This window comes from Diadema antillarum, unplaced genomic scaffold (assembly GCF_040938485.1).
Source record: "Diadema antillarum isolate AM-2024a unplaced genomic scaffold, OU_Dant_1.0 seq00000235_RagTag, whole genome shotgun sequence".
Lineage (NCBI taxonomy): Eukaryota > Metazoa > Echinodermata > Echinoidea > Diadematoida > Diadematidae > Diadema > Diadema antillarum.
This window is the reverse complement of record NW_027271284.1, coordinates 894,475-916,089: the sequence shown is the minus strand read 5'-3', so window position 1 is coordinate 916,089 and position 21,615 is coordinate 894,475. Positions and strand designations below refer to the sequence as shown.

At 42.9% G+C, this 21,615-nt stretch overlaps 1 protein-coding gene across 1 annotated transcript in view; it reads right to left on the bottom strand.

The window, feature by feature from the left end:
• Nucleotides 1-21,615, bottom strand: part of LOC139729385 (E3 ubiquitin-protein ligase HERC2-like) — a 103,811-nt gene that overhangs the window by 18,637 nt on the left and 63,559 nt on the right. The window contains exons 35-57 of the mRNA XM_071640312.1: nucleotides 21,313-21,531; nucleotides 20,620-20,782; nucleotides 19,798-20,105; nucleotides 18,930-19,185; nucleotides 17,974-18,155; nucleotides 16,192-16,353; nucleotides 15,181-15,406; nucleotides 14,596-14,704; nucleotides 13,878-14,014; nucleotides 13,412-13,602; nucleotides 12,570-12,767; nucleotides 10,138-10,431; nucleotides 9,548-9,629; nucleotides 8,974-9,114; nucleotides 7,434-7,524; nucleotides 6,627-6,804; nucleotides 5,250-5,503; nucleotides 4,565-4,709; nucleotides 3,476-3,701; nucleotides 2,722-2,890; nucleotides 1,718-1,886; nucleotides 992-1,099; nucleotides 49-243 (exon numbers count right to left, since the gene is read on the bottom strand). Of these exons, the coding sequence (XP_071496413.1) occupies nucleotides 49-243; nucleotides 992-1,099; nucleotides 1,718-1,886; nucleotides 2,722-2,890; nucleotides 3,476-3,701; nucleotides 4,565-4,709; nucleotides 5,250-5,503; nucleotides 6,627-6,804; nucleotides 7,434-7,524; nucleotides 8,974-9,114; nucleotides 9,548-9,629; nucleotides 10,138-10,431; nucleotides 12,570-12,767; nucleotides 13,412-13,602; nucleotides 13,878-14,014; nucleotides 14,596-14,704; nucleotides 15,181-15,406; nucleotides 16,192-16,353; nucleotides 17,974-18,155; nucleotides 18,930-19,185; nucleotides 19,798-20,105; nucleotides 20,620-20,782; nucleotides 21,313-21,531 (4,203 nt within the window). The remainder of the gene's footprint in view (nucleotides 1-48; nucleotides 244-991; nucleotides 1,100-1,717; nucleotides 1,887-2,721; nucleotides 2,891-3,475; nucleotides 3,702-4,564; nucleotides 4,710-5,249; nucleotides 5,504-6,626; nucleotides 6,805-7,433; nucleotides 7,525-8,973; nucleotides 9,115-9,547; nucleotides 9,630-10,137; nucleotides 10,432-12,569; nucleotides 12,768-13,411; nucleotides 13,603-13,877; nucleotides 14,015-14,595; nucleotides 14,705-15,180; nucleotides 15,407-16,191; nucleotides 16,354-17,973; nucleotides 18,156-18,929; nucleotides 19,186-19,797; nucleotides 20,106-20,619; nucleotides 20,783-21,312; nucleotides 21,532-21,615) is intronic.

The window sequence follows — 21,615 nt, the reverse complement described above, 5'->3', positions numbered from 1 at the left end:
CAAAAGTAGCCCACTGTCCCGTTCTCGTGAAGACCTTCGACAAGTTACCTCTGGGTAGGCCTTGGCCATGGCTGTGAGGGTGTCCGAGATTGCCTGCTGGCTGTGCTCTCCGCAGCGGCTAGCTACGGCCAGCTTCAGCAGGTCCACCAGGATGCGGGCGTCGTCTGGTTGCAGCTTGCCCGTAAACTCGTCCAGGCTGGGGGCTATGATGGATCCGCCTCCCTGGTCCTCTGGACTTGTCACCTGCAGCAGAAATGAGTGGGGGGTACGGAGTAGGGTGGGGGTTGAAGTGGGGATGGGGGTGGGGTGGGAGAGAGAGAAGTCATATGATGCAAACTCTGCTCATTGGTGAAATAATTCTTTCCAATTTTAAGTGTCAGTATTTCCTGCTCTTTATTCCTTCCCAGACATATCATAAATGATGATGAAGATGATGAAGATGATGAAGATGATGACGATGATGATGATGATCAATATGATACTGATGCTGATAATAGTGTCGATAATGATGAGGATAACATGATAGTGGCTGATATGATCACTAGTATAACTTTATGTTTGGAGAAGTGTTAAGGATGCCTTTGTTATTTTTTTCCAGTGTACATACACAGATTATTTGTAATCGCGAGGCAAAGAATAAGTCTAAACTCAAAGGTTATGATAAATTACAGAAAGTCGGTTCCACAAGGAGTTTTATATGAACACTGCATATACACTGAAAATACTGTAGGTTAACCAACACAAGACACTCTTACTTGAGCAATTACACTATCTATTTCATTTCTTAAAACCAAATATAACATTCATTCAAACATCAGTGATGTAATGACGGTATTTCAGCATCTTTTTTACTGCATCTACTTATTATGACATGAGAAAAGTTATAACAGATGATTTAACAATATGACTATTTTCTCTGACGTGAAGTTGAAGTGACTTTGTCTGTGACAGAAGTTGTAGATGTGATCACATGACGGTCAGTACGACTCACCTGGTCAGCGCTGGTAATTGTCTCTGTCACAATGGAGATGGAGGAATGTCTGTTGTAGCTGTTCATACTGGACGGTCCCGGTCGGTCAGAGTCGAAGTCCGGAGGCAGCTGGTTCCAAATAAAAAATCACAACGCTCTTCACACATACTAATCAAACAATCTTCATCCACGTAATGTTATCATGCTATCAATCCATGCATGCCCGAATTGGCACAGTAATACACTATCAATCTGTTGTGGTGAATATCAAGACTCCTCAACCCATTGAAGATTAGTCCTGAGTATACTCGGGCAGGTGTCTATGGGAAATGCTTGTTAAAGCGAAATCAGCCTGTCCTCGACAGGTTAATGGCACAAACTTCAACATTTAGTTTAATGTGGGAACAAATTTGTTTACCTAGTGTTGGAAATTTTAAAAAAAATTTTCATCTGCCGGAAATCATAATCTTTTGCAGTTTCATCCCCCTTAAAGGAACTTTTGTAAGGCTTTGAAATTCCTATCAAGCTGTTGTCATCACCACACCACCTCACATCCACAGTTAACGCTGCATTCATTATATTGAGTAAAGTTTGACATGCTGCCATGAAAAAGCACACGACTGAGTAGACTTTCAACTTGCACTGGCACTGGAAAAGTTTATTGTGTCAAATTACTGCATTCCTGTTAGTACATTCAGAGTGTAGATTTTGATGCACGGCAGGTGCATACTTTCAGCAGTGTCTCACCTCCACACTGGATGTGGCATCACCTGCTGCCAGCACCCGTTCCAGCCCCATGGGGCTAGTGACGGCCGAGAGGGGGCTCTGATCACTGGGTGAGGGGGTCATGGACGTCCCCGTGGACTCTGAGAGGGCGGTGTCTGTCCTTGACATCAGGGAGCCTACCACCGCACCCCTATTATTGGATAAGGGCCAGAGAAGATTAATTGATGACTTCACTGCATGTACAATCTTTCATTACATAATCTTGATTACATGAATATTTATTCACACAAATCAATGCGCATCACAGAACATGACAATGTCACTACCTCACTACTTTCCATTTATTGTGTGCAAAAAATGATGAAAATTCAGTTCTTATGCTTGAAAAATGTAAAATGTGTTATTCCTGGCTGAACAACTTCATAATGATGACTAGCCAATTATGTTAGGATTTGAGACAGGGACATAATAGCCTTTGAACAAAAAGACTTGAACTCTCAAGATTTTAATGTACATCTTTACTACATGTAAATAAGGCATGTTGTGAGGCAATATCATCAAGTCACTATTTGCATATTCATATTGACTGTTCAAGAACTGTTTCATGAAAATTAGCAAAAGTTCACAATTTCATAACTTTCCTAATCTTTATCCGATTTTGATTAAATTCTCATCATTGTGCCTGTCAAGTTTCACTCTTTCTTTTCCATGCCAAGTTTTTACTGGTCCACTAGTATCCTTTCACAGGAACTATGCATCAAAAAAGGAGAGGTTGCAAAGCTATGAGAAACTTGCATCGCTGGCACAATCATGGCATACCTGTGGTTGTTCCAAGTGAAACACACCTAAAGTACATGTACATGTATATGACTGGGAGGGCTTGTGAAATTGTACTCTTTTTTTTTTTTTTCCAAACCAACTTTTTAACTAGTCCGGAACTATGCACCAACTAAAGGAGGGAGTTGCAAAGCTATCACAAACTTGCATCGCTGGCACAATCATGGTTGGTCCCCCGTGAAACACACCTGGCATATATGATCTGAAGGGTGGTGAGGATCTGGCCTAGGGCCTGCTGCTTGCTGGCGTTGCTCTCCAGGGACAGGACCACCTTGGCCAGGGAAGGCCGCTGCTTGGCCGAGCTGCCCAGGGCCAGGCTCTTGTCGGCCGCCTCCTGACCGGGGTCACCAAACACACCTGATTCATCAAATTCAAGATGGAGGCGCATTTGTACATTCTGAATGTAGTGGTCATTCAAAAAGGGCGGTGTGATTTTATATCATATGTAAGTTTTTCCTCTAAAATTTATACAGGCAATCATTTCTTCATGCTGCATGTACATACATATGGCAAAACTAGAGAGGCCAAACCACACATTTCACTAAGCTGCATACCTTGTAAGTATGGGTGTACATAACTGGAATAAAGTAATGATTGGCAATTTACTTGGAATACATTGACAAAAAAAAAAATGCATTTTAGTCATATCATTACTGTTGCATTTCTTCTTGACTATTTAAAGCAAAAGAACTTAAGAATTCTAATTTCAGCATAACCATGCATGTGCTCCCTAACATATTCATTCAGAATAATGTACACAGTAATATACTATGCAAGAGGAGAAATGTGGAAAGAAGCATTTGTAATGTAAAATGAGATTCGCAGTGTCAATATGTGACAACATAAACTCATACATTCAAATAAAACAGGAATGAGGAAATTTCTAAACAAAACATTAAGAAAGTAGAAACAGAATTGACAAATTTCTTATTGGACACCCACCTAGCTCAGTAGCACCAAGCGGATCCCTGGGTGTAGTGAACAGGACCGGCTCATGCATGGATGGGATGGCCGTGTCCGTGGTTGCCCAAGCAATGCTGTGCGACGACCCGCAGGCCACGCGGGTGATGCGGACGCCTTCCAGGCCCTGCACGAGGGCGGGCTTCTTGTTGACCGTCGTCGTGCCGTCTCCCTGCTGCCCATGGTCATTGTCTCCCCATGCAAACACCTGTCAGCAAGCAAAAGTGGACTCATGTCAAACTGATGGTCAACAGGGAGTGTCATGCTGGCATGCAGCAGTTAGTATACAAGTACTACACATCAGTAAGGAAATTAGTTAAAATTACCCACAAAAGGTACCTTTGGAACAGTGTAACATGCCAGAAGGCAATGGCTGAGGGTATTTGGACTATTTGGAAGGTACTAAGTGTGGGTAAATTAAATAAATGCCTGAACAAAATGATGTGTATTTAATTATTTGTTTTGTACAATGACGACATAGATTCTTATTGTTTCATAAATCACCCTGAATTCCTCAGCAGCCATTTTCACGAATACATATAACAATGACATCTCACCATATCACCACTGCAATATGAAAGTGCTAATGACCAGTCATTATACGTAACTTATGACAGGTCACAAAGCAAAATTATGTACTAGGCAAAATAAATGTCTAGTCTCATGTACGCTCTCAACCAATCATTTGAACAGGATGTGCTTCATCATTTTATATTCCTACTTTTACCTATCTACCTTTATGAAAATTCAAAAATTGCAAACTTCAAAATGTTATAATCAGGATTCCCCACAGGTACTTGGCTGTACTACTAGAAACTGGTAATATAATGGCCTATAATCTCCTTTCTTTTGTCTAGTGAGAGTCTGTAGGACATCAATGACTATCATGATATTGGCAGGTCCTCAAGTGGATGGGATGACGAAAAAGAAAAAACAAAACTTCCTTCCCTGGGCCGAAGGTGTACTTGTCCTTAAAAATTGGAATCATACATTTGTTTGCAATACTCCCTCATCACAGCCAGTCATTATCACTCAAACACATCACCTCCAGGGGTTTGAAGTCAGTCCTACCTGTCCAGTATCTGTGACAGCAAGGCAGTGGAGGGCACCCACAGCAACGTGGACGATCTTCTTCCCCTTCAAGCCTTCAACCAGCTGCGGCTTGCGGACGTGGGAGTCGGTTCCGTGCCCCAGTCTGAAGTAGTCACCTTTGCCCCTATTTGCAAAAATACACACACACACAAAAAAGACATACATATTTTTTTGATGTGCTCATCTCTATTCAATGACAATTAATTTCAAGACATCCATACCAATCAGTAAAGCACAAAGAGGGTTACTGTATATAGCTGTTATTTTCGCGAAGATTTAATTTCTGTGAATTTTGCGAACCACAGTTGGATCGTGAAATTAACAACACACAAAAATGTCACCATGCCCCCTAGCGTAATAATGCATTCACATTTGGTATTGGCATCAATTCGCGATAACATTTCGCAAAAATGTCTATGATCTCCTCATTTGCAAAAATATCTGTACGCAAAAATAACAGCTTATACAGTAACTAGGAATAATATACAACAATACCAAAATGTGCATTGACTATCAAAGAGGGAACGTAAATGTATTCTCCTATTCTGTAAATGCTTATGCCATATATTAATGATAATATTTATTCCACCCTATCAGATATCGTCGTTATCTGAATCACAACTACCTATCGTCGCCACGCCAACACACTCCACTGCCAACTCACCACGTCCACACCTGCCCGGACTTGGTGAGGGCGAGAGAGAACTGGGCCCCGCACTCGATCTGCACCACGCCCTGCCCGTTGAGCCGCTCCACGTTGTGAGGGGTGCTGCAGCCCTCGCTGCCCCCACGGCCCAGCTTACCGAAGTCACCGTCGCCCCAGGAGAACACCATGCCGTCCTCTGTCAACGTCAGGGTCTGGGCGTCCCGACTACCGCACGCCACCTGGATGACTCGCGTGCCGACCAGCGCCTTCACCTGCAAGAAAAATTGAGAGGGATGAAAGAGAGGAGATGAAAATGTACGGTGGCCTGGCATGGGTCCAATTCCAGTACACGGGCAAAGAGATCTTGGCTGACTGTAGTAATAAAAAGTCATCAACCCCACATAAGTCAAATCCAAAATGGACTGGAAAAAATCCTTAAACTTACATAGATTTTGACTTACACATGTATATGCATATTTATCAATGGTCGAGTTTTTCTTTGACTATTTTTCCACTTGTGAGAGGTCAACAAAGGGCGAGATGACTATAATGATAATAATAGCTAGTTTTCAAGTACATTTCATATTAAATGGATGTTATAGTACTAGTTGAGGTGAGGATTCAGCTTTACATGTTTTGTGAGATATTTAGATACCACTCTATGAAATGTTAAAGAGCTTCCAATTCTAAGGGGAACTGAAAGTTAATTTGATGAAAATCGGTTTTGAAATGACTGAGATACCCCAAAACAAGGTCAAACAAAAAGATCCTAATAAAAGTTGTGGCCTGTCGCATTTTATTAGAATAACTTTTTTTTTTATTCCTCTTAGAATTACGTTCTTTCTTATTTCATAAGAAATTTCTCAGTATCTCACACACACACACACAAAAAAGTCGGAAATCAGCAGCCCAATCTAAACCAAAACTGTACCATCCCTTTGATAAGAATTTTGATGCGCTTTACATCCATTCACAGCTTATACAGACTCCAGCATATATTACACATATATCACAAGATTCCAAACTCCACTAGTTCAAATAAAGCTGAAGACAAACTAAAAACTTTTGAGAAAACGAACAGAAAACAACAGTGTAATTTGGTGTTCAATCTGAAGATTTGTTATTGGATAAAGCATGAGTCCTTCTTTATTACTACACCATATTTCTACTAACAGCCTTTTTGAAGAGGACGCTGACAAGGAGGTTATAATGCATCACAAGCTTTGTACCACTCTTTCCGCAATCTTCAGAGACTGATTATCAATATCTATTGCACAAGATTCTAAACCAGAACTCAATGTGAGGACTGAGATGAATGAGTTATGCTTTGAAATTCAAAGCAGTAATTGATGGAAATAAAAAAAGAAAGAAAGAAAGAATTAGAGCACATCTCACCAATTTTGGTTTGAGCTGTGTTGTGCTGTCCCCATGACCCAGCCTTCCATACTCCCCGAGCCCCCATGTGTACAGCTCTCCGCTTAACGTCACCGCAGCGCTGTGAGAGCTGCCGCACGCGATGTCTCGGATGCGCTTTGACTTCAGGGCCTCCACTAGGCGTGGTTTGTCGCAGTTCCTGCGTGAGAGAAAGTGAGTGAAATGCAGTCAAAGCGCAAACTCCCATCATCCATGCTAGCCAACTCCAAAACTTCACTTGCAGTTCTTGGAATCATCAGTACTTGCAGTTCTTGGAATCAGCAGTAATGGCTGAATCTTGACTATTGATGTGCATGAATAGAAATCACACTTCTCATGGTCCATGGTTAAGTCATTTCTACAGATTCACCTTATGACTTTCTGCTAATACATTCACATCTTTCACTCTTCTTCCTTCCTCAATGGACAAGTGGACATCAGACCTTATTGCTGGAAGAATCTGAAATCTACAAGGACAGATTTAACAACAACCTTTTTTCCCCATTCTGCAGCTTACCTTATGCCAACTTCCCAAAAATGAAAACATATAATATGACCTTCTGGCAATTCTTAATTCAAAATTCCTTTTTGAGTTAGAACACATAGTCAAATCATAACCTGATGCAAACATTAATAACTGTCTGGTACCACCAGTGCTAATGGTCCTTTTACAGGAAATATTCTTGTGAATACAGCACATTGTAATGACTGTACTCTGGATGCTTATATGATGAAACGGGAAGAAAAATAGACAGCACCAGACAGCATTGGTTTGTTTTTTTTACTCACATCCTGCTGACGTGTCCAAGTTTGCCATCATCTCCCTCTCCCCAGGAAAAAACTCTGCCGTCCGTCGTCAGGGCCATGGCATGACGCCCACCTGGTTTCCGAGAAAATACAATTTGTGTCATTCTTTAAAACTTCAAAACTGGCTACAAACAGCTATGAAATTAGAATCACTTTTCAATGGAGCAATCGTGAACCAAACAGACTACAGTAAAATCATTGATTCATCTCCCTCTACAAATGAAATTTGTAAGATGGCAACTGCTGATCTATAATTTAACAAACATGTCCCAAAAAGGAACCACGCGACTCAAATGAGAATAGGACGACTTGACAAAACAATGTTGGAATTTCGGAGCTTGGGTATTTGTTCTAAATTCATTGTGTCACTGCCAGCAACCAGGGAAACCCTGGCGGTAATGTCGCTGGCCGGAAAGCAGTAGATAGCAGGTTTGAGTCCCATGGTTCTTTTTTCTGACATGTTTGTTAAATTATGTAGATCAGCAGCTGCGATCTTACAAATTTCATTTGTAGGAGACAATTTGAGAAAATTCACACCTCAACCTTCATCCCGCAGTTTAAATTTCTCTTGCTTAGAGTATAACCTGTCAACAGCAGCTACACCAGGGAGACAAAAAAAGAAAAACAAAAAGTGGCCATCATAGACAGTGTCTTTAACTCGGCGTTTCTGGGGGAGGGGGGTTGGTGGCCATATACAGCAGGTGGCTGCTACAGACAGGTGGCCGCTAAGGCAGGTTTGATTGTATATGCAGTGGATACTGCATTAAGATGACTGTATAAATGTACCGCATCTGTAGAGATACAAACACTACATGTACACTGTATGTGCAAAGTTTGATGTCATCCTATGCAAGGGTCAAATGAAATGCTGACTTCAGTTGTTGTTTTGTTTCTTCAAAGAGTCACGAAGCACATTTGAAAGTAAATATAGAGCATAACAGACCAAAGATTGTGCAATGTGCATGTATAAAGCTGCATAACAAATGAGTCATGACAGCAACCACTGGCACTGTCAGTGTCACCACAGGTTAATTCATTTCAAAGTAACATTTGTAAAAACCTCAAGTTTGAAAATGAACAGATTGAGACTAGACACTGGATGCTGAAATACAAAACAGACCGCTTCTGTAATGTAATCAGATTTTACGTATGCTTTGCTCACGATAGTTGCCCGTAACAACCACAAAGCTTGCCGGAGGCTTGCCCAACCTTGCAACCAATAAGTGAATTCCTGCCTATGGAACTTCATGGGAGGGAGCAGGTGAACAAAATGCTTTGTTACCAGCTGTACGAAAAAAAGTATCCAAGAATTGTAATGAATGACAGAAACGGTCTATTGCTTCAAATGAGCCAAAAGTAATGTGGACACATGCACAATGTAACCGATGTTCTACAATTGACTCACATTAAACTGGCACAAGGTCTGCTAATGAAACTTGTGCTTTCACCAAAAACCTCTCCATCTGCCATTCATGTACTTTGAATTTTTCTGTCTTTAAGATGTAAGGCAGGCAGACTTTACCTGAATGTACAGCCACCTTCTTCACCACAAACTGCGAGAGACTGGTGATTTGCCGCGGCGTGTCCACGTTCTGGGATGACCCCAGACCTAGCCTGCCATTCGTTCCCTCTCCACAGGCGTACACCTTCCCTTCAGCTGTCACTGTTTGATAAGCAGAAACTAAACATTTCCCCAACAGTGTTACCTTGTGAAAATCAAGCAAATTATCTCTGCAAAATGCAAATCAACAACAAAATCAATGAGCATCACATGGCTCAAAAAGAGTAAAACCCATCATTTGATGACATCTAAACCCTTGGAAACTTGTGTCCCAGGAAAAGCTATTAAAATAATAATCCATGAATGAAACACGTAGCAATAATGATATGGTTTACACTCATCCGTAGCGATATTAAATTATCATTTCCTAACAGTCATGCACAGTTTTGTAGTTGCAGATACTTTCATTTCCTTGCCACTTTCCTCTTTAATCTGTGAATCGAATTGCTTGGAAATTGGCATCCTTCAGCAGAAAAATGAAAACGAACGAGCAAAATCAGACAAGGACAAGAAGACTGGATTTAGCCCAACTCACCAACAAAGAGACTCTTAGACCCGCCAGCACAGTGGACTACTTTCAGACCGGACAGGAACTCGTTCAGAACTGGAGTCTTGATCTGATGGGAAGAAGAGTGATATAAAAAAATTTACCATACCCAGTACTCTCATTGGTAAGCAGGCAAATCATACCAGGAAAACATCACAAGAAATCATCACAGAATGACAATTCACCAAATACCAATTGGAAAGCAGCTATAACCCTAGCCATACACTATTAAAAAAATATATATATAATTCAGTGAATAGCATACACAGAGCTTTACATATCACATTCAGATTTTGGTCTACTCATGCTTTCTCCTTCTGACACATCCACACCCATGATCACCACTTCTTTGAATTCCAGGAGATATCATATGTAAATACTTCTTGTGAACTTGACTAAAATGAAGCATTACCAACTTTTGGTGCAAAATGTAAAAAACAAACACGTCGATGTTCACAATATAATTGAAAATCCACCATCTTGGGGGAATTGCCCATTGAGTCTTCAAATGTGTGTTCCCTGATGTGCACATGCACATGCAAATTAAGGATATGACAAAGCAGAGCCTCTTCTCTGACCTTTGACCCCCGTGGTCCGCCCAGCTGGTCCTTGTCGTTTAGACCCCAGACGTACACCTTGGTCTGGATCTCACGACTGCTAGCGTGGTCACTGCTCCCCCGCTGCCGCGATGACAGCCTGGAGATCATGCTTGTGCCCTGGTCATCCTCATTGTCGGACGACATGAAGGCAAAGGTCGAGGCGAGGTCGTCCTCGTCTGGGCGGGACCTCCCGACGATGGAGAGGCCGTGCACCTTGCAGTCGATGCCGCTGCTCTTGCACTGCTTGATGGCGATTTCCAGGAACCGATGGAACTGCAGTCATACAGGAGACAATTGGGAGTTTCCCGGTCAGTGAGCAAGATTATAAACTACTTGTACTTGTACTACTTGTACAAGGCAAGGGTGATCTGGGTGAAACATGACATGCTGACAATGAAAACAACAAAAAAAGCCCCTTAAATGTATTACTGTATCAAATTTTTGGTAACTCGCACGCGGACGAATCTTGCCAGGAACAGATATTACATTACAGATGTCTACTGAAGCATTCAGTTAAAACACAGTCAATGCAGATATATCACATACTTAGATAAGAAGAAAACATGCATTTCCCAACAACCCCTTTCAGACAAAATGAAAGTGATGCACAATGTAATTCACACCCAGAAATGTACAGAAATATGTCGTTATAACATTCCTAATGTCTCACTCAAAAAACTATCAGTGCACAAGAAAGGCATGAATTAGTGACTTTCCTGAAATCAAACTGCCACTCTTCTGAATCACTCTCTATAACAATGCACAAATTCAAAGACAAAGAGAAACAAGAGACCCGCGGGTCTAGCGCTCACCTGAGTATCGCAAGTTCACCTTTCACGCAGTCACTAATCTAAATTATTCACAGCTCTACCAAAATTTGACGAGGCATTCTCAAGTGGAAGATGAAAATGTACAATAAGGGCCCAATTTTTTCAAGATTCCTTAATTTGGGGGAATTGGGGCCCCCTGGGGCCCTCTGGGTGGGGCATGGTGCCCAGTTTGATAAATTGAGATCCTGACCACCTAGGGATGCTACCTGCCAAGTTTGACAAAAATCCATCATGAGGTTTTCAGGAAGAAGATGAAAATGTACAATTCAGGCCCCCATTTGGACCCTTCCAACCACCCCCCCCCCCCCTACCCCCAAGAGGGGCACCCCTGGATCTCCTATGAACAAACTTGAAACTACAGTCATTAATGTACTCACTCATAGTATTATCTCAGCTCTATAACTTCTGATTCTAGAGAAGATTTTTAAAGATTCCTTCATTTGGGGGGTTTGGGCCCCCTGGGGGCCCCCTGGGCGGGGCATGGTGCCCATTTTAACAAATTGAGATCCTAACCCCCTAGGGATGCTACCTGCCAAGTTTGGTGAAAATGGGTCATGGGGTTCTCAAGAAGAAGATAAAAATGTACAATTTAGGCCCCATTAGGACCCCTCCTCACCCCCCCCCCCCCCCCCCCCCCCCCCCGGGTCCCAAGGGGGGCACCCCTGATTCTGCCATGAACAAACTTGATACTACAGTCATCAATGTGCTAACTCATAGTATTAACCTAGCTCTATCACTTCTGGTTCTAGAGAAGAAGATTTTTGCGGATTCCTTAATTTTGGGGGGTTTGGGCCCCATGGGGGCCCCCTGGGTGGGTCATGGTGCCCATTTTAACAAATGGAGTTCCTAACCCCCTAGGGATGCTACCTGCCAAGTTTGGTGAAAATGGGTCATGGAGTTCTCAAGAAGAAGATGAAAATGTACAATTTAGGCCCCATTAGAACCCTTCCCCACCCCCCTCCCCTGGGTCCCAAGGGGGGCACCCCTGATTCTGCCATGAACAAACTTGAAACTACAGTCATCAATGTACTAACTCATAGTATTAACTTAGCTCTATCACTTCTGGTTCTAGAGAAGAAGATTTTTACAGATTCCTTAATTTTGGGGGGTTTGGGCCCCCCTGGGGGCCCCCTGGGTGGGGCATGGTGCCCATTTTAACAAATTGAGTTCCTAACCCCCTAGGGATGCTACCTGCCAAGTTTGATGAAAATCGGTCATGGGGTTTTCAAGAAGAAGATGAAATGTAAAAAGTTTACGCACGACGCACGACGGACGACGGACGACGCACGACGGACGACGGACGACGCACGACGCACGACGCACGACGCACGACGCACGACGGACGCCGGACGAAGGGCGATCGCAATAGCTCACTTGAGCCTTTGGCTCAGGTGAGCTAAAAATGCAATGCTCTCATCAGATTTAGCATAAGATTTCTTGAACATTTCTCCATCCAATGTTAATCTCCCTTCTCGTCTCCTTCCTTCCTCTCTCTCCTCCTCTTCTCCCCCCCCCCCAATCCTCCCTTCATCCCCTCCCCCAACCACCACTGCCCACAACACCCATAGCGGTCAAGCTGACCTCAGTGCAGTCCTGCAGGAGAGTGACCATGGACTCCGAGGGGCTGACCCGGATGGTCTTCAGCTCCCGGACGCCCGAGATGGTGTCCCCGCCGGACACCACGATGAGGGATGGCTGGTAGGAGCTGTCGTTGGGGTCCACCATCATCCGCAGCCGATGTAGCAGGACGTCGGCGTGCATCTCCAGTCGGATCCAGTGCTGAGGATCATCGGGGAGAGTGCAGAAAATGGTTGTATCAATAGCAGATACATTTCTCTTTCTCAGCAATTATAATCATGTATGCTGGAGTATTGGAACCCAACAGGTAATCTCCACACCACACAATTCAATCCCTTGCACAGCGTCTTACGTTATCTATTCATTTTATTTAAATACAAAATACATGCACACAAAAAGTCCAATAAGATGGTAAAATAATCAGAGCTTTATCAGACTTTAAAACAGCAAATCTCCATTTAGAGCCAGTGCTGGGCGATAAGAGTGGTACACACAAAAAAGCTGACAAAAAAATGTATCTTTGTTTCTATCTATAACTACAGCTCTTAAACTATCAGAAGAACTTATATATAATATTATGAAACTACAGTGCACTACTATATCTATTTTTTACTTTTTATGCAAGTAGAAATAAATGACCAAACAAATCTCCTAAAAGATGACATGAAACAAAAACTAATGAGCAGTGATACTATTGGGATTCCATTAGAGACTATGCTACACAGTGCTCTGGCCGGACTGTAGCAGCTTTCGAGTCTTTGGAAGCTCAAACTATCTGCTGCCGTTCTTATGGCCAGTGTCTTCTAGGACAGTAATGGCAGCAATGATCAAACCAACTTCCTTACTTTTCCCTGGGATCCAGATGACTGCCAGTACGTGTTGGGATTGCCGTCAATCAGCCGCGACATCTGACCCTCCTTCGACGACACGTTCAGGTTCTTGACGCAGCGGGACCACTCCTCGATGAGTGAGCCCGCAGGGGGCGCCCTCTTGCTGCGACTCCTGCCGGGTCGGCCAACGTTGACCGGTGAGGCACCTACCACAGTGGGAAAAAGCATTCATCAGGTTTAATTTGGTGAATAAAATTGATACTAAATGCTGACTTTGCAATATCGCAGATGAAAGACAATACTTGATATAGTCATGAGGAAGCAAAATCAAATTGGTACTAAACAGTAGATACTGAATTACAGTAGTTTGGTTCACAAACAAACTTGAAACTTCAAATCCCAAAGAATTATTCCATGTTCTATCTGGAGACAATGATCAAGAAATAAACTGCTGGGGATAAGAAGGTTTGCCGTGGCTGACCTGGTTCAGATATCCTCATGAAGGTGTGTCGGTGGTTGCGCTTGGCTCGGAAGCAGCTCTCGCAGAAATTGAATTCGCCGCACGTCTTGCACTTGAACCGCAGTCCCACGATGGGGCTCTGGTTACATCCATTGCACCTGTAGTAACCAAGAAGAAGGTCACATGATCAAACAATGCGAACAACAGATCTGTGAAAGCTGTGTCTGATTATAGCACGTCATTTTTAATCTACAATTGCAACAAAATAAAAGTTTGTATTTCAATTCCCTGATAGTAAATCCTACCTTCACAGCACATAACTACCCCTTTCTTCTCATACAGTTGCGAGAAAATTCCATTACATACTCCCAAATATTAGAGGCAAAGCCTTTGCAGAAGTGAAGCCTAATTTCAGGTCACTGACCCTATAGGTTGGTTCCCATTTCATGACAAACTTTACAGAATTGGCAATGTACGATGAGTATGGTTATCATGGCAGCAGCATTAACAGTAACCAATCAGCAGAGAGCAATCAAGTCATCACTATGGCAACCTGCAATTATTGAACCTACAGTATGGGGCCAATTTCAGAATTTAGCAGGCTGACTGCTGACTTGAGCATGACACCCTAACTCGTGATTTCTTCCATAAAACTCCCTCACTTGCTAGGTCACCAGCTGCACGGCAGCAACACGCACTCTTCAAGGCGAAGACTCGCAGCTCGCCTCGAGATACTCACACTATGCCCGGGTGGGTGCTGAGCACCAGTTCCATCTCAGACACAAGCCCCGTCCAGTGGGGCTGCTGGGGAAAGTTGACTGTTACATCTTTGCCATTGGCGTTGAAGCCTGCAGGGAACATAAAAAATATCAGCAAGAGCCTATGAAATCATTGCATACTAATGATATCTTCTTCTACAACATCTTCATTGAGTAAAATGTTTTAAAAATCCCATGCCTCTCCATTTCATTCAAAGGATGAAAGTCTCTTTTCAAAACTACATTCATGCTACAAAAATTAAAGCTTACAAATCAAATTCTTATGGTATCTGGCCACCATTTCATCCACATCCCCCCCCCCCCCACTATCTAATGGTGGTTATCATTACAGGCTGGATTTTTCAGTGACTGATGTTACTACATTCCCTCACTCGTAATGCCTTCGTCAGTGTCATTCTTCTTAATTTGGGTGTGTGGGCATGGGGGTTGGAGTGGGAAGGAGGGTTGTGGGAGGGACTAAGAAGTTTATTGCATAAAGAAGTTATTCATAATTCTTGACTTGTCAAAACCCTGCCCGGGACAAAGGCGTTAGCATCCAGTCTCACCTGTCACGGTACCGATGCTCTGGTGGGTGACAGACCCCCACTTGTACCTGGGCGAGGTCACCGACCTCTTGACCCGGACCCGGTCGCCGACCTTGATGTTGGAGCCCGGGGCGCACTGTGGCTGGAAGCCCAGCAGCTCCACGTGGATGTAGCGCACCCAGTAGGTGCCCCCCTTCAGGTGCCAGTCACCCTGGACGTTTAGGTCATGGAGCCCGTCTCGGTCAAGCTGGCAATGCCATGGGGAAAAGAATGGAGAAAAAAAAATCATGGCTATGATAAACTCCAAAGAACAGACACTTGGATATTGTCTTCTGAGTAGGAATGGGTAAACTTGGGAATCACATTTGCAAATGTTTGATTGGAGAATATTTTATGGCACTGATGATCCTTGCACATTGGGCTGATAGAATTCTGACAAGAGAAAGTACTTCATAGGAAAGTGTGTTTCAAAATCACTGTGGTCTGAAGACAAAAAAAAAGCACACACCATGGAAGGAAAGACCATGAAAATCATGGTTTGGGTTACTCCATAGCAAAGACATATTGCATGTTGTCTTCCAAGAAGCCATGGGCAAAGTGGGGAATCAAGTTTGCAGAGGTTTGGTTTGAGCAAATTTTATTGCAAGGACTATCCTTGCAAACTGGGTTGATAGAATACTGAAGAAGAAAGAAATACCACAGAGGAAAGTGTTTTCTTACATCACTGTGGTTTGACGAGAAAAACCCCCCACACAAATCGCAAGATCTGACAACAGTGTAAGTCACATTACACTTCCTCCTCTCAAACACTTCTTGTTTGCAGTGTTTCCTTGAGCTTATTGAATGGGTGCTTACAGGAAGATGAATGAAACTGTCCCCACCTAACAGTTCAAATATTTGTGTAGATCAAGCACACCTGGCATTAATTCAACACCATTTACGTGAAGTTTTTTAAAGAGGAGGGCAACACCTTTTAGGAGGCTTCTACAACTTTGACGAATTCTAACTCCATCATATTTTCATCTTCCTCACCTTCACAACTTTGCCAATGTCCCCCTCCTGCACCTCCTCATAAGTTCGACAGCATCTGACCATCATTCCTACTTGGATGTTGTCGCGGACGTACATGGCAAAGTCGTCGTTGCTGAGAAAGTCACTCCTCTTCTTGAAGATTGTGGTCTCTGGAGAGAGCAGCTGTTTAAAGCAGCACCACAGAATATATAGAAATCATTATCACCATCGAAAATCCAGGATGTCAAACTTCGAAAAAAAACTAGATATATCGCTACGGCTACTGATATGCCTCCGCCATAATGCATGGTTCTCCTAATAGGTCTATAGTACAATGTCTTGACAATGTGTGATGACAGTTTCACACAATTGGCAAAATATTAAAATGACAGGTTTGACACAAATGTGCTGAAAGTTCACTTTCCTAGAACTAGGTTCAATTGGATGAATGATTAAAATGTCAGAGTGCAGGTATTTGGGGAACTGATGATTTTTACTTGACTTTTGACCCTTTTATAAGTTTATGCATTGAGTAATTTTCAAGGTATTGAGAAAAAGTATAATTTCAGTATCAAATGGGAAAATAGCATTATCTAAACCTGGCCTTTGACCTTTGACCTCACAGTTCCAAAGAGAATCACTGTTAGGTTGAACATGCATAAATATGTAAGTTTCATGATGATACCTTGAGTTACTTTCGAGATATGGAGGAAAAAGTGCAATTTAGCACTTTCACTTGACCTTTGACCTTTTGGCAAGAAACTTCCCCAAAAATATATATTGGGTAATACATGCCATACATCAAGTTTAAAAAAAAAAACCTTCAGGCATATTGCATTTTAAGGAAAGTAGTGATATTTTGAGGAGTTGACCTTGACCTTTGACCCCCCTGACCTTTGACCCATGACCCCCAACTTCCCTAGATAATCACTGCCCATCGGTACAAGCATATATACTAAGTTCCATGAAGATACCTTGAACCATTTGCGAGATATGGAGAAAAACATGAAATTTCAATTTTTTTTTCTTCACAAAATAACCTATGACCTTTGACCTTTGACCCTGTGACCCTAAAATCCACACAAAGTATTATCCCCCAAGGATATACCCTCATACCAAGTTTGATGTAAAACCACCACACGGTTCTTGAGATATCGACAAAAACAAAACGGGACGGACGGACGTACGGACGTACGGACGTACGGACGTACGGACGTACGGACATACGGACGTACGGACGGATGGACGGACGGACGGACGACCCGAAAACATAATGCCTCCGGCCACTTCGTTGCGGAGGCATAAAAATCATTGCAGCATTCTGAGGACAAAAAGCGCATTCTTTGGTGGAAAAACAGTACTTGTCCCTCGGGATATAATATAGGAAAAACAGTATTTTCCACGAAACCAGCAGTATTTTTGGCAGAAAACAGAATAAAGTACTGAAAAAAGTATCACTTAGCATCCCTGGATAATCCACACCTACATCATTACTCCCTTTTACAGACAGCAAACACAACAACAAATGAATGTTTACTATTCAAAGAAAATTACATGTTACACGCTTTACTGGTAAAGACAAATTGTCTTTCCTCAAAAGTAAAGGAAAAGTACATCATGCCAAGGTGAACATTCGCAGTTACGTTTTCTGTTTTTAATGTTTTACCGATCAAAATTATCAAAGTGCTGTTTATTTAACCACTCAGCCTCAATCTCACAGTCAATTCAATCATCTCTGATACAAAGCACAAGTTTTGCGCTTGAACATTTGTAAGAAATGCAAGATTTTAAGTTGTTACACACATGTTCGTAGTCGGCTTCCAGGTCCTCAAACTCATCATCGGGATTGAGGTCAGAGTCAGAACAGTTGTCGTAGGAAGAGCCGCTCTCAACGTCGGAAGCATCGGGCGGTATCTGGATGTTTGGATTGTCCACTAGCCAGTTGACCACTGCCTCGGGGCCTGGTAGCGCCTCTGATACACCTGCTGGGGAAAAGTTATTGGGGAAGATGTGACCTTTAGACTCTTAAGAAATAAACTGTCTCCCACTTTCGTCTGCAGTCAGTTGTGCAAGGGCTTGTGTGAAAGCAAATAAATTAGACAAAAAATACAATACTTGTAGTACACCTGGCATATACTTTCGATGAAGGTTCATCCTTGACCGTCGACAATCTGAAATTATGGGAGTGCTGCAACACAATTGCACACTTTATCTTACTGCATGACACAGACATCAAATTTGACAACTTTTACTCTAGAAGGATATATATGGAGTGCTATACTGAACATAAAATAATGTCAGATGACACACATTCCTATCTTGAAACTAATTCATGATAGGATATCCCTATTAGAAGCAATGTTGTGACTGCCACATCCCTCCACTATAACCAATTTCCAGGTTTTTATGGGTTTTTTTTTTTTTTTGGTTTTCTTTCCAATTTTACAAAGTCTTAACTACACTATCAAGGACTCATACCTACGACCAGAGTTACTTCACTTCACTTTACAAATCTATGTTACACAAAAGGGTTGATTTTTATTATTTATTTTTTTATGACTACCCCTCCACCACTACATTTTCACTGCAGATTGGTCTCCTACACCCTGGACTCATATTCCATTACATAATCACTTTCATCCATCTCCCGCTCCTCCTCCCCCCCCCAAAAAAAATAAACAAACAAACACCAACAACAAAACAAGTACCAAATACACAAGAGATAAAGACAAAGTGATTTCAATCAGGCCAAGACTTACTAATGGCCTTGATGGCAAATTCCACATGTCTCCTTGGGAAGCCCATCTCCATCATCTGGGTGACCAGTGGCGAGGGCGGCTGCTCCACGGGCTTGGCCCGGTGGGGACGGGCGGGCTTGGGTAGGCCCAGCCCTCCCGCCTCGGCAGCCGCCAGGGCTGGGTAGTCACTCTTTGCCGAGGGTGGCTCCTGATCTGACCCATTGAGGGGACAGAAGGCCTCGTTCACCAAGTGCTGGGTGAGGGCCAAGGCGGCCGCCTGCAGTCAAAAGATAAGATATGGCCACCATTTATATATTTCTACTATGACCATTATGTTTGTCATTCTGTAAAGTGAAAATGCTGATATGCTCTCCCACAGCCTCTCATCGCCCATCATGAAAACAAAAACAAGATCTCTCTAATCTCATTATTCAAGCAATTAGAAAAAAAAACACCTTAACGTACATACACACACTGGACCAAGTAATGAAAATCGTATACACCTCCACTAAGATGACAAACGATTAACGAAAATATGCATACTACAAGGGAAATACAGTGTATCTAACACGACCCATTTTTCACTGAAACCATGACTTCTTATGATTTGCATCTAACATTACAAGCTCAGCAAAAGTATTTTATGAAAACAAATGCAATGAAGGCAATATATGAGGAGTACATTGTCACCCTATCAAAGTGGACTGGGATATCCTAGATTTTCACACATAATGGAATTCTCATCATAATACATCATAATTTCTTAACCACTTCACAACATATTCATACAATACATTCACGTAACCACACTCTCTTCTCTTATTCTCTGATTTGGAGACAGGCAGAGTGACGGGGCTGACACCAACGACTGAAACCGGCCTTTCCTCACCTCCAGCTCTTGCCGGACGAAGAGAGCCTTGACGGGCGAGGGCTGTGTAGCAGCGCACATCAGCTGCTGGAGCAGGGTGAAGCGCTCCATCGTCCCCATCTCCTCGGGGCTGCTGCCCTCCTCCGACGAGGACGCCCCACCGGAGCCACCGCTTGAGGAGGAAGAGGAGGGGGAGGACATGTCCCACGCGGCGGTGGTGAGGGACAGCAGCTGACGGAGGTTGTCCTGGCGACTGAAGACCTTGCGGGCGGCCTGCATCAGGCCCAGCCGCATCTGCTGCTTGCGTAGGAGCTGGAGGTCAATGCCCTCTGCAGAGAGACACGGGTCAAATGGAAATGTTGATGATAAACGTGGGGGAAAAAAAGAAGATACACATTTATTAATGCAGAGGGGGATGATGTGCTATTATACGAATGATGCCCGGTCTGAGTGCATCAGAAGGAATTGTGTGCATGAGGTTAAGTATTGAATTGTTTAACCCACTCCGCTGCGCCTCGCGGCTTTAGACCAGATTCCAGAGTTAATGCATGCACACTATTCCTCCTGATGCACGAAAAGACATGTACATCATTTGATTTATAGAACAGGAAATTTTTTTTTTTGCTGGAAATCCATTGTTTTTATAATTTTTTCGACAATCACTGGTGCTTGGCAAAGTTTACTGAACGCAATTCTGTTTGGCTTGATATAGATGCAAACTGTGTAAGAGGAATCACTAGATGCATGAAAATTTTACTGATGCATGGCCAGCCATCTCTTGCTAAGTATGCCAATGCTTGCTAAGAGCGCAAACATTTGCTATTAGTCACTAAAAACACTAACCATGCTCCACTGAGCTGAGAGTGCTGCCACTGTTGTCCCTGCTGATGGAGCCCCCTCGGTGTATGCGGAAGCCGGCGGCAGCCAGGCTGATGAGTTGGCTCCACATGTTGAGCACGGTGGGCGTCAGGATAAGCTTCTCCACACTGAAGGGAGTGGTCACCACCTGCAAGACAAGTTATAGTTCGTTTGTTTGTTTATGCAGTTACAAATGCATGTAATGGGCATTAAGAATCTTCAGGTAGCAAGTTATCACTTAACACCATAGAGAATCTTCTCGATTATTATGCACCTATATAAATGTAAATGATCATCTTTATCATCATCATTATCATTATTACTATTATTGTTGCTATCATCACTATCACTGTTCTGTTGATTCAAATTGATCTGATTGCCTCTAACCAACTTGGTCAGCTTACCCATGATCACGCAGACATGAATCAGTGCAGTACTTTTTTCAAAATCACTGGAAGCAAACTGGTAGGAAAATAATAAATATCCCAAATATACCTTAAACCAGAGTGCACACATGACGTGGCCAAAACAAGGTAATCCAATGTTCATTCACAAGCATTAGACACGAAACTTATTACAGGCAAAAAAATTACAGCTGCCACAAGAATGTACAAAAGTCTCAATCACCTATAAGCAACCATGTTCATAAACACAAAGCTTTAACAGTCCCAGACTTACTGGGGAGAGCGTCGACAGGCGACACACACGCCAAACCCGCTGACCCTCAAACTGGACAGTTAGCCTTCCATTGGCAGCCATGTTGACCAGCGTGCCCATGCCGTATTCCTCGTGCCTCACTTGACCGCCAAGCCTTGGACGTTCATCCACGCCACCGATCATGGCCAGGACAGCGAGGACCTCTCCCTGTTTCAGGCGATAGCTCTCCTGCTCACCGGGCTGTGAAAAGACAGCAACCAGCAACAATAACATATTATTGAATGACAAACAGAGATAAATCAAGCGCTATAAAAGTACATGTGT